Source organism: Apteryx mantelli, chromosome 14 (genome assembly GCF_036417845.1).
Source record: "Apteryx mantelli isolate bAptMan1 chromosome 14, bAptMan1.hap1, whole genome shotgun sequence".
Taxonomy (NCBI): Eukaryota; Metazoa; Chordata; class Aves; order Apterygiformes; family Apterygidae; genus Apteryx; species Apteryx mantelli.
Window position 1 is genome coordinate 23,208,767 of NC_089991.1, and position 13,725 is coordinate 23,222,491.

The window sequence follows — 13,725 nt, forward strand, 5'->3', positions numbered from 1 at the left end:
ACAACAGCACAGCTCCAACTGAGCTTAACTGTTGCAGGATCAGCTTCCACATTAATACAATTCTCAATGGTCTGCAATACTGATATGCGCATTAAACAGGATGCATTGAACAGGATGCATAGAAGGGCCACTTGAACCCAAAAAGGTAGCTGAGCTCATCATCCAAGATAAATGACATGAAAAACCCAATGAACTAGTCCTGGCTGGTTTAGGAGATATTGAATAGGATGTGGAGATTTTCACCTCTAGTTCAACAGTAGCTCTTTAGCCCAGAGTGTCTCAGCATCATCTGAATACCACTAGCACTCATGGTTACCGACATCTCCTGAAAGGGTCAGTTTGCTAAAACTGCTCCCTTGCCTTCCATGATTGTATGCCATGGGACACAACAAGCATTGAAGAGTCTTTTAAATAGGCTGCTGTGTTCAGGGCTGGATCATATGCTCCATGAGGATTTCAAGCTAGGGAAAGAAAAAGATGCAGAACTGCACACTGTTTTGTTGAATGGCCTTAGGGAGTGGGTATTTGGTGGTATTATTCCCTGAAGTGTCTAGAAAAGGTAAATGGGGTCAAGTACGTTGGGAGCATGTATTTGAGGGCCAAGTGTTAAATTTCTGATAGCAGAGTTCAGTTTGGCAGTGCTGGCAAAATGCCAGCAACAGTCCCATGTTCAGCTTAGTTAGCTACAGCTGCTATTCAGAAGTCTCATATTATTACCTTTTTCTGACTTTAGGATAGAATTGCTCTGCCTGAACTTCAGTCATATGAAAACTTAAGATGCCCAGATGAAGTCAAACAAGAGACCTCCAGAAAGCATTTCATCTCACACTAAGAAAGATGGGCTAAATTGTCATTTAGAAATGTCAGTCCTTCTCTACTGATGACAGGTTGAGCCTAAACACTTCACTCAGACTAGACTTCTAATTTTCAGGTGGCTACATTTTAGGACAGAGAAATCCCACTGTAAATAATTTTGATCATCAGTTCAGGTACCTAGAACTAGGTGCTGCAGCCCTCATTACTCACCTCAGAGAGTGTTCTAATTTTCAGAGAAGTCGCAACTCCCCTTAACAAAACTACTAATGTATCCAGGCCAAAGTGACATATTTGTGGCTGTGCAACGTACACCTTGTACTGACTACATCAGTAAAGTCAGTGAGGATGGCACAAATTCTAACACCATAGTGGAGTTGAGCCATGGGCATGAGCAAGCTGTGCTGCAGGGAGGACGATGACTGATGGATCAGCCTGATGCTCACCCTTCAAATGGTACTCTGGGAAAGCACAGGGGAGCTGGAAATGTGACTGACTCCTCAGAATGCTCTTTTCCCCTTTTCTGTGGAAATCTGAGGGAAACAATATACATGGGGAACAAAAGCAAGTGGGCTTCTGGGAAATGAACATTTTAATTTTTTTAAATTGGTGATTTGCGTACATTGACTAGTTTAAAAGCAAAAGGGTTTTTTTGTTTGTTTATTAATCTTTCCTTGCTTTTCACTTTTTGTCTGAGATCCTCCAAGCCTCTGACCTCACTCTCTAGTGTAACACAATGCTGAGAGACAAAATCCAGAGAATCCGTTTACCTGTCAGCACCTGCAAATCTTTCAAGCACAACCTATCCTAAATGCTGGGGGAGTTGCTCTATAAACCTCTTTAAGTCTTCTGATCCAATGCAATTCAGCAAGATCCTGGCCAGTCCATCAGCTATTTCTGACTACATCAACCACACAAAAGTGTCACAAAGCACCTTTAAGTTGGCAGAGAAGGACTGCAACAATGACACTTGGCTTTGTTTCTGTGTTTGGCTAAGAAGATCCCAACCATAGATGATGCTTGCCAACACCTAATTGGGAAAAAAGAGCATTATTGCTGTGACACACATGTTAGCACAACCCTGTGGGGCCTGACATCAGGCAATAACAGATTAGAGCAGCTCTATAACTTCTCTAAGTAGTGCCAAGAACTCTACAGGATCCAGGATAAAGGACAGGCCCAGACAGAGATCAGATGCTACTAACTTTCCCAAGCATTAGATTCAGCTGGACACAACAAATCAGTCATATCTCTTCTGCATCGCAGCCCAGTTCAAAGGCCTTGCAACTTGGTTGTGTGTGTTCCTTCTGCAGACTCTGAAATTCGCTCTACCGAAACTCACAGCTTCCCTACCATTATGGTGAAAAAACAGTCTGATTTGTAAGGCCTCTATGAGTAAAATGGTCTGGAGAAAGGTCAAGAAATTTCTCCTGTCAACAAGAGCCTTGGGCTCTTTAATTTACTAATGCTGTTGAGTCAATTCTGTATGTGTGTGGTTCAGTAGTTTTCCGGGTTTATGCTGAAAGTGTGCAGTATATCTGATGCAGATCACACTTGTCCCATCAAATTTCCAGGTGGTCTGTTTGCATAGTCAGGATGACAGGAGAGATTGTATCATATCCAAGTTTCCTATGTAACTAGCATGTATAGAATTTACTTCAAATTAAAGCCTAAATTATGCAAGCATACTCTAAAACAGGACATGCCTTCTGGAACAGTTCCAAATCTATTTTGAGCTCTTCCCTGGTGATGAAACTGCATTGTCCAAAGTCTAGATGAACTGTATTAAACAGGGATGGAGACAGTGGTTTGCAGGCAAAAGTTGAGCTGTTGTTTACTCTCCAGAATTTAAAAGACCAGAAGGAACAAATTGCTGGAGTATAATAATAAAAGGCCAGCTGCCAATTTAGACAATATCTGTAACAAATCAAGTGTGAGCCACTTCAGGAAAATAAATCATCTGAGAGTCCAGCTGCCCTTTTTACTCCAGAGTGCCAGGGATAACATGTACAGAAAGAATCTCCTATGCTTGTGGACAGCTGCAAACAATGAAATCCAATCCAGGAAGGTGATTACAGGATCATGACAGGTAGTGAACAAGAAGAATGCTCTAAAATTCTATTTTCTTATAATTGGTTCTCAGAAGGATATTGAAAAGGCTGGTAGCATCACACTGGTTCCAGGAATGCTAGAATCTCCTTTGTACACAGTGAAGGAAGATTGCAAGGTGGGAAACAGTGGAAACATGCCCTCAAGTTTCTGCTGACTCTAACCAGGAATAGCGAAGTGGGAACAATATGTGGATAGATATGTTGTTCCTGGCTCAAAATATTCTTGTGGCTCTTGTTCAATCTCTGGCTCCAAAGCATTTGAAGAGTCTGTGTGCAGAAGGAGATACCAATGTCCTTCCTGTCTCACATCTCAAAGGCAGAGGTTGCTGGTAGAACAAAGCTGACTCCCATGTTATGGGGTTGAGAAATACAGGTCAAACCCTGCATTGTTGCCTCCTCCTCTAGGTTCTCCTCTGAATCTGTATCATTGCCTCTTTTACAAACTGCAGCAGCAGACCTTCTGTCTTGGTGAAGTCGTGAAACATTTCAGCACTTTGGTAGTTTGCAGAGAGGTGAATCTGCAGACAGTTTATCCATCATGAGCCCTCACCACGAATCTTCCATTTTACTGGGAAAGCCATTTTATGGGAAGTGTGGTGTTCATATGATCAGCTCAGATTCTTCCACTTTCCTCAATAATTAACTGCTGCTTTCTGGAGTCCAGAAACTCTAAAATACACCAATTTAAAATCCAGCATTTCTTATCTCCAGTCTATGACTTAATGATAAAAAACATCCAGAGAGAGTGAACATCCAGGTATCTCCTCAAGCAACAGGAGCAGAAATGATTGCACTGTGTGGAAGGAACTTGTGTCCACCTGGGTTCTTGGTAACAGAACTGTCTTTTCTGGCAGACAAATAGTGACAGTGCAGACCTTCAAAGCACCTTCTTTTGGTTAGCGCTTTGTTGACAATTCATACAGACCTTTATTTTTTCATACACACCTTGTTTTTAACAGCTGGTATCTTGGGACTCATCAGAAACAGAAATCATTTTACCATCTGCAAGTAAGGAATTATGACTTTCAAATGATATGAAATATTTATGTCTGTTTTGCATGGCACATAAAATCTTGAAGGAATTCATCTTTGAGCTGCCCCTCTGTTCATCAGTTATCATAATAGTCTGGTTTGAAGGTAGACTTTTTCCTAGCAGGGCTAGCATTACTCTGGTTAGATCAGTTTATCTGCTGAAGACACTTGATGCACTACCATGTGCATCCTTCATTAGGAATAATGGTGCCTAACCTTCACACCTGTGTATGGCAGGAGTTCAGGTAACTCTTGCTATAATTAGAAATCAGTCTGATTTGAAAAGTCTTGATCTAGTTTCAAGTTTCCCCCAAAAGAAACAGCTTTGAGATCTATGCTTTGGGCTCAGCACTTTGCTTAGGACTAGGCTGTGGCACCTAGATCCATACATTGATCCATGCACTCCCGCAGGCTCAAAGGGCATATGGATTCGATCTAAGGCTCAGCCCTCCCCAGCATAGAAGGACTGGAACTACTGGTGCTTCATGCAGTTGCATTTACCCCAGAATAGTGGCTGTGATTGATCAGTCAGATCATAGTGTGATTGATCAGCCAGAGCTTCCTCTCTATATCCTATGGCAACACTGGAAGGATATAGCAAGATGAACCCACAGAGCCACCCAAAAGTCAGAGACAGACACAACTATTCTAAAACACAAGTCTGGTATTCTGGGATTCTCTCACTTTTCATATATGGGAAGTGTGGAGGACCACAGAATATGGTTTCTGTCCTACCCTATACTTTTTATGTCTGAAGGGGCAAGCCTGGGACAACTGGGAGATGCTGTTCATCCCATGTCCTTTCCACCACACCTGATCCTGCACTGGAAAGTGAGAGCATGGGAGCCCACCAGAATACATTTCCACTTGGCCCTTTTATAGACAGGTAGAGCTATGAGGGAAGCAGTTATTTAAGAGAGTTGCTGGGGTTTGCTACTGCTCCCTGCCAAAACAAAGGAGTGCAAAGTGCAAACAAGGTATTGGGAGAAGGGTGCTAAGCTTAAACCAGCCCACAACCCTTCCAGGAGAGGCAGTGATTCAGTTCAGATACATTCTACAAGGCCTGAGGAGCTGAAGGGTCTAGTGAACACCACGCCACACAGCGGTAGTGGGATTGGTTGATATCCACAGTGGTATACGCCTTTGGCAGTACCTCTCCACAGAGAGGTGTTTGGGCCAGACAGGAAGCAAACACTCAACTCTGGGCTTCTATAATATGGGCACAGTGATGCCTGGATTCCCAGGTGACCTCAGGTGTGCAGTGCATTCATTCAGTGAAATTCCTGAGCTCACTAGTCTGGCTGGGTGTTGCCTCGCATGGCTTCAGTGGCTGGGTTCAAATGGGCACTTCCACAGCCCAGGGCAGCACCTCACATGGCTGCGGTGGCTCACTCTGCGCAAGCTCAGGGACAGGAACAGGTGTGTTGGCCTAGGTACGTTTGTCTCCAGCACTAGCAATCAGACCGTGTTTTTCATTCACATCCCACATCAAGCGTGGAGGGTGAGCCATGAGAGGCTATTGGGCTTTTTAGTTGTGACAGGTTTGAACCAAAGGTGAAAGGCTCTCACATCCTAGTCCACACCCCCCAGACTATGCAGCCCCACTTTAAACTCTCCAAGAAATTGCATTTTAAAGATGACTTAATATGTCTCCATCCTCTTTTTTTTTGCAGGTTCTAACATTTGAAAGGGGCATTAAACAACCCATTGCCTGCCATGAAGGCAAGCATGGAGTGATGAACAACTGTATGCTAAATCCAGTCTTGGGCCCATGAAGTGGAGAAAGGATAGGTAAGAGGCAGGTCTCAGCAAGGAGCCCCTTATGGTTATAGAGGAGGAAGGTGGTTGTGCACCATGGAAAGCCCCTCTGCTCTGAGGGGAGACATGTCAGCTGGAAACATGGAGCTTTGAACCAGCTCAGGGAGAACAAGAGGAAAATGCAGGTTCACGATCTCCCCTGATGCTGCAGAGGAGAAAGGAAAGAGAGGGAAAGGAAACAGCGAGGACAAACATGTTCTCAGAGGAAAAGTCAGGAAAAGTGAACTGTGGTATTCACACAAAAAAGAAACTATGAATCCTCCTCCCCCCACCCCCACCCCTCCAGATTCCTTCTCTAAATCTGCACAGCTCAAACTGCAAATGCCAGGAGAATTTCAAAGCCACCCTCCTCCTGCAATTGCACAGAGGTCTCCTCTCACCCAGTCAAGTAACTTGCATGTTTACACAAGAACTACACTCACTTACTTGCAAGACAGCTGATTAATCCCTTCGATGTAGTAGCATACACCACCATTGACACAATAGGACTTGGCTGTTTCGTTGCATTTTCTAGCATGCCCAGACCAGGAGGAGAGAGTTGTAGTTACTGCAGGAAAAAAAAAAAAAAAAAAAAAAAAAAAAAAAAAAAAAAACATACACACATATATACAAAAAGGATACATTGTTACTTTCTTTGTTGGGTAATTCTGATTTCTTAGATGACTTTCAGGTAGTTCATTTGCCAGAGTAAAAGCCCTCAAGCTACAAACCTCAACCTGTGCCTTTAGACCAGCATTCTGCTCTCCAGGTCCTAGGACTGGACCTCTTCATGCCCAGCAAAGGTAGGTAAGCAAGTGAGGAGTTCAGAGCACATCCTCCTTCAAGTAGTCAGCATGTCAGGAAAAAAATCATTGCTTTGGCATCTATGTATGGAAAAGTACCCCCTTCCCAGCTTCCCTTGCCCTCCCCTTACACATGCATGCAAACTTTCATTGGCAGGCAGGCAGGAGGTTAGAAAGCCCAGAAGGTGCACTGCAGAGTCATGGAGTCACTGTGGCACGCTGCTAAGGCCTGATTTGCATCATGATATTGGATCAAGATCCAGCAAAACTGAAGGGGACATTTCAATGTTAGGAAGATGCTCCATGTCTCTGGGAGGAAAGAGTTTTTCAGAAGCAAATGCCCTCAATTTGTCCCAAGAACAGGTCCAGCACAACCAGGAACAGCACCGTCTCTCCCTACCCTATTTCTGAGTATTTCTCTGTCATGCTCTAATGGGGCTGCCTGAAAAGACCAAAGAGGAACTCAGCATTAGAAGACAGTCAGCTCTGGTCTATGCTAAGAAGGCAGTCAACATAATTGATGCTTCCTGGGATTCAGATGCTTTTTCAAATTCAACTTTCTTTCTGGAGAAAAACTTTTCAGGTACGTAAAGTAGAAATGAAACTGACAGCACTCTGCAGAATTTCACTGTAATAACTGTCTCTGAGTGACTCAGTCAAACCTACAGCCTAAAATGAAGAGTTTCCGTAGGCAAGACAAAGACTTCTAGGAAGGGAAACATCTTTTGTTAGAGTAACTGAATCAGGTTACAAAAACAGACCAGCTTTCAGGATCGCAAACCTGTCTTCACATCACCAAAAGAAGAGCTGGGTGCTCAAAAGTACCTGCTTTTTCCAACTGAATACCTGATCTCATTGAAGATATTCCCCCTTCCTGATCTACCCATCTTGCTTATATCCTGACACAGTTATGTCTCCAATAGTGTGGCTACTACATATTTCCAGCACCTTTTCTGTTGTACTAGAGGTTTCTAAGGAGGTGATCTCCTCTATCATATTTTCAAAAAGATGAACAAAGCTCAAGGAGAGGTTAGTGACTTCAAACTGACTGTTGAACATCTGCCATGCAGCAATAAACCTATCACAGGGTAGGGTAAAGGGCTCTACATGGGACAACCATCATGCCCACTGGTTAGAACACTGGGAACAGAACAGGGACCACCTTGACACAGGGGTCAAGGAAAAAAGCTGAGTCAGACCTTATACTTCTGCAGCATAGAGGCACATTGCTCTTAAGGCCAGGGGAGAGGGGCTGGTTCAGGACAGAGGAGCTCTAAGTGTGTGGTAGCACTTGGAGCTTCTTTGCAAGGGTTCTCCTTTACTATTGCCTGATCCAGCCACTTAAACCAAGTCTTAATGACAATTGGCATTTAAAAACTGAGCATGGAAATAAAATCTAGCTTGGTAGCATGCATCTCTAGCCCAGAACACAGTCAGAGCCAGGCTGTGCATGGACTTCAGCATGTACTTGTGTGGGAAGCTGCAGGTCATGGAGGCTGCCAGGCTAGTACAAGCTGCCTGCTTTGCTCTGGAGCTCCCTTTGGGCTGTCTGAGCCAGTTTGTGGAGGCAGAAGCAGCAACAGAGTACTGAATAGCTCGCCAGGGAAGTGTAAAAATGACAGGGGAGCAGGTACAACAGGAAATCAGCAATGGCCCCTTTGAGCAGTCCTGGAGTGTTGCTTGGCCAGCACACAGTGTGGCAACTGCGGAAGTCACTCACAAGGTGGCCTTTGGTTTGGGTTGCTTGCTGGTCTTTATTAAAGTGCATTAAAGCTGGACAATGGATGGGTCTCTGTTAAAGCAGTAAGAGTTCATTCAGATAAAGAAGCACTGAAACTTCAGGAACCAAAGTACCAGTGCAAAAAAAAAAAAAAAGGTACATGGAAAAAGCAGAAGAACAGCTTGCAGAAAGCCATCCCCCCTGCAAACAGGTAATTTATCAATTGGTAGCACTCAACGATCTGTGGCATGCATCTGGAAAATTCTCATATAAATCCTACAGGAAGAGAACATACTCTGGAGTGAGTCTTCCACAGGAAGGGAAGAGGGTGAAGGACAGTGAGGGAGAAATGCAAACAGAGCCAGGAACCTTCCAGTAAAAAACACCTCAGATAACAATGTACCCTTTATGCCAGAAAAGATGGACAAGAAGATGGACTGCTGTGCGATGATGTGATACCAGACCGGATTACAGTATTGACCAGCCAGAGATTCTGTGGGATTCTCATCTGATTTAAATGACATTGTTTCATTTAACCAAAAAAAAAAAAAACCTGACTTGAATGAGACTTGGGATGTGAATGTTGTGTACTTCTTAAAAGAGAGCTGTCAGCAGATCTATTTCTGACAGAAAAATGCATGATTGATCAGTTCTCCTAGGAGCACATTGTTAATGTAGTTATCTTTTAAATCCTGTTTTCTGCAAGGACAGTGTCTTTTCTTCTGAGGAAGCACAATGTGTTTTAAAACTGAATCAATACACCTACAGTCAATTTGTTAGTATCAAAGATGTAGCAAAAGCTGAGAAAAAGAGGCAGTTAGCCCAAATCCCTGTTGAAAAAAGGGTGTCATGAAATACAGTCCATGATAAGAACAAAAGCCAAGCTGAACTGGTCAAACCAAGGCCTTATCTTACCTCTGAGAGTGGCCAATAGCAGATGTCTAAGGAAGGATATAAGATCAGGATGAGCATACAACGATAATTTTCTCATAGCCAGCTAGGATGAGCAGCTCAGAGGCTGCCTAAGTCAGCCACAGGGTCTTTATATTTAATAGCCTTTGATGGATTGCTCTTCCATAGATATATCTAGTTGCTGTTTGAATGAATGCAATCTTCTAACATCCATGATATCTGTGACAAGAGTTCCAGTGTTATGTTCACAGTGTGCAGGCACATCTCCTTTTGCTTTTTTTTAGACCTGTCCTTTCCTAGGCCTTATATCAGAAAAAAAAGAATGATCATTCCCCAGTCAGTTCCTCCATGTTCTTTTTCATCATGGCATTACAGCCACTGCCTGCCATCTCTTTCCAGGCTGGAAAGTACTGATCTATTTAGTAATTTATCATACAGAGACTGATCACTGCTGCAATGCTTTTTTGTGCCATCTGTGAATCTACTCTTTCTTTTTGGAGATGGTGAAACAGAACTGTGGGCAGGTCTCAAGGTACGGGCCAGGGATGCACAGAGGGTCTTCACGTCACTCTGGTTTGTTCTCTATTATATTATTATTATCTATAATAATCATTGCTAAGGTCCATTTTGAGTTTTCACCCGTACCGAACACAGACCTTTGCCTATTATAACCCTGAGATCTCACTCCTGCATGGTAACAGTGAGTCCAGAGCCTACCAAGGTGCCTGATCGCTCTGGGATGTTGCTACAGCTGGGATTTCATGTTCACAAGGGGAGTAGCTGCAAGTTGTTTGGGGACAAGGAGGGAAAGAGCTGCCAGGCTGGAGAGCAGCTGGGGCAGCCAAAATGTCTTGCTGTAAGCTTGCTAGAAGTATACCCATCTCAGAAAATGTAATTATGTTTCAGAAAATGTAACTATGTTTGGGATGAAATGTGGCCTAGTTTGACCATATGTGGCTGTATGGCACAGAGAAACACTTTAAGGAGTGAAGCATGAGAGGCCAAGGGGAATTTTAGGGAGCTTCCACCATACTGGTAGGATAATTCAAATTCAATTCAAATTTAAATCCAATTCAAATTCAAACTGGGCACAAAGCTCCTGCAATGTGAAGCAAGGCCTGGAGCAGCTCGCTCATCAGCAAGTCAAATCTTCAGTGAGTCTGAGTACCAGAGCCAAGAGCAAAGCAGAAGGAAATGAGGAGGCAAGGGCTGGAGGAAGATGGCTGCCTCAGATGGATGTAATTGCAAAAGAGGCTGAAGCCAGGTTTTATTATTGCTGTTACTCATCCAGTCAATAAGGACAATGTTGAATACACACATGAAAGATTTAGAGCACTGTGGTCATTTGGAGCATCTACTTTCCACAGAGCACCTAGATTTTCAGGGATTAACGGCACTGGTGGGGCATCAGAGAGGAGAGCCACAGGTACCAACACTGCCATATTGACTTCCCTTCACATAATCCATCTACTCAGAAAGGCCATTAATGATTGCACAGGTAATCTTATACAATTCATTCCTCGCACATCATTTAAGCTTTGCAGACAGCTCACCAGACTATTCATAGGAAGCTGGTGAAATACTCCCCCTTCAGCCTCCAAAGAGTTAATTAATGCAGCTCGGACTATAAATTATACTTAATTTTTCACAAACTACAGCTACTGTCGAGCAAAGCAGGGAGACAGTGATGGTTTAGATCTGCTTTTAGTTGCTCCTTTTTTTTTTTTTTTTAATAATGTTGACTGGTGGGTTCATAGAGTACAGACACTTTACTTTCTCAATATTTAGACATTCAGTTAGACAAATGAACTCAGCCGCTCAGAGAGTGTATACAAATTGCCTGCTCTGTATATACCTCATGTACTTACTGATAAAACACAGAATTGCCGAGGTTTCTCTCAACCTAGTTCATCCTATCCCTTGTCAGAACATGTATGAGAAGGTGTCTGGCCAAACTTTTCCTTAGTTGTAATCCTGGAGCAATTCACACTAAATCCATGATTTACACTGATTAATATACTGAGGGCTTGCTGATCCTAACCATTCTCTCTGTGGGACATTTTTGTACATCTGGCATGGCACTCTCTTCTCTCAATAAACCTGAACGGAGCCTGGATGCTCGTCATCAGCTATCTGAGAGACTAAAAGTGCTTTACCTAAAATCAGAAAGGCCTGTCCAGACTGGGGCTCACCTGGCAGCTGATGGGGAGACTCCAGAATTAAACATTCTGCTCCTGTATGTTTATTCATTTGGAAATGTCCCAGTATTTATCCCTCCATTTTATTGATACAGATTCTGCTGGAATTACCTTCCCAGTTCCTGAGGGCATCAATAGCTGCAATACAAATGCTGGACTGCAGGATACTCAGCTCAGAGCAACACATTGCTGATCAAAACAATACACAATTGCCATCCTCACTGTTCAGATGTCTCACAAAGAAGCAAGTTTAAAGGTTTCTGAGCACCAAGGAGACTGCCCATTTCTGTAGGATGTGTAGCTATTGCAGGGGTAAATTTCTGTGTTAACATAAAGCTTCCAGTCACATCTCCAGGCTGATCTCTCCAGTTGTACGAAGTTGCCCTTCCTAGCCTTTTCATTATCACCAGTCTTCCAGAAAAAAACTAATAGCACTGCAGCATTTTATTTTCTTGAATCCTCATCATCAGTTGTAACAGCAGCAACATGATACTTCAATGAGAGGACTTGTTCAACAATGTAAAAAGCCTTTTGCAGGGCCAGTGCCAGCATGCATGCATTGCAGGCGGGACAGTTGAAGCCCAAGAAGTGAAACACCATGCCAGGGTCAAATGACAGAGTCAGAAAGGCAACCCAGATCTCCTGGTAGTATCCTGCTGTAACCACTAGTCATACAGCCTCTTCTTCAAGGGGATGGTTCAGGTTCCCTCCTAAACCATATGTCATGCTTCCCATCTTCTGCTTTAAAGTCATAGTGGCCTGTCTTCACATCGCATTGCGAGTAGTAATACAACATACCCTTGCTGCGACGGTTACTTCAAAAATGAGCCATGTGAAAACTAAGCAATGAACTTGACCTGACACCAAACAGGCATACCACAACTCTCTTTGCAGATGGACAGCGAGATCTGCAACACGTACACCTCGAGGTACCATGCTTGTGTGCATGCAGGCCTCACCCAGTTATCAACCACACCTCCAGCTGTGGACCCTAAATTTAGAGTTTAAAACTATCTGAGCAAAGGCCACGCCAGAATTTATTTTTAGTCTAACATTAAAAACTGGTCTGTCTGCATAGCCCTTGGCAGACTGAGATCTGTTCTACCTTTGCTCTGGGCTGGCTGGGCACTCTTTAGCTCCAAACTAAAAGCATCATGTTCATGTAACATTGTCAGCTCTAGGAGAGCATAGTGCCTTCAGACTGCAGAGACTTGGAGTGAGCAGAGATTGACCTGCAAAATAACATGAAGATTTAGCATGGTCCATCTAAAACAGCATCCAGTAAAGGCCATTCCAGGTGGACTTGAGGGGGATGGAAGTAATTGGCTGAACCTTATTCACACAGCACATTTTACTGTGGTATATGCTGAGGCTTTGATTCAACTAGGTGTGACCACCTACAGACCACATCACAGAAAAGCCGTTGTAACCATGGCCCACCAGGTCTGCCTCATGTGGGAGAGAGAAAGTCCCCTGGTGGAGAAAGTGAAGAAAACATTCCAATCATCAATCATGCTTAACACTGGGGAGGACAGTAAAATGGGAGAGAGAGAGCATGAATGAGTCCAAACTGAAAGGTCTATGTATGTAGTCCAAGCGCAGCATGAAGATGACAGCTATTAAAGCTGTGGAACCAAACTGGAGAGCTAGACTTAACTGGAGAAAGCTGGGCTTTCTCATCCACCCTTCCAGGTCATCTTTAAAGTGACTTCAGGGAGGGCTTAGGATCCCCAGTGGCTGGAGTAAAGGCCCCAAATATCAACAATCCAGAGAGTCCAGCTTTCATTCAGGTGCCTCACAGATTATCCCCAAGTCCTCATGTTCCCAGTACAACTCAGCACTCTCTCTCTCCTGCCCTTTCTCTCTCTTTGGCCTTCTCACTTGATCCCAAACCTAACTATGTTGCAGAGCACCAGTAGAGAGAGATGAGATGGCCCTGCAAGCACTGCCCAAACTACACAGGCTGGTAAAGCAAAGAGACCCAACCAGACTAGCTAGATGATGTTCCAGACACAAAACATGAACAGGTGAGCAACTGCAGTGATCTACATGTTGGTTCAGAGCATCTGCCCATGACTGACAGAATATCTTGTATCTTGACAATATCAAAAACCATGCTTCCTCCACCCAGCTTATATTTTCTCTTATCCTTAAGAGTACCCCCATTTGTCAAAGAGGAGGAAAGGGACTAGAGGACAACTCAGAACTCAACAGCAAAGAACAAGCAAAAGGGGTTACCTGACCTTTTCAGAGATTTCAAACATTATTTTACCTTTTAGAAATGAGACTTTGATAAGGTTTCAGTATGTTTGTCCTGTATAAGCCTTTCATTTCAAAAT

General features: G+C 43.6%; 1 protein-coding gene across 1 annotated transcript in view; it reads right to left on the reverse strand.

Annotated features, from left to right (window-relative positions):
* NRG2 (neuregulin 2) overlaps nt 1–13,725 on the reverse strand; it is a 171,777-nt gene that overhangs the window by 31,725 nt on the left and 126,327 nt on the right. The window contains exon 5 of the mRNA XM_067304702.1: nt 6,201–6,321. Within this exon, the coding sequence (XP_067160803.1) occupies nt 6,201–6,321 (121 nt within the window). The remainder of the gene's footprint in view (nt 1–6,200; nt 6,322–13,725) is intronic.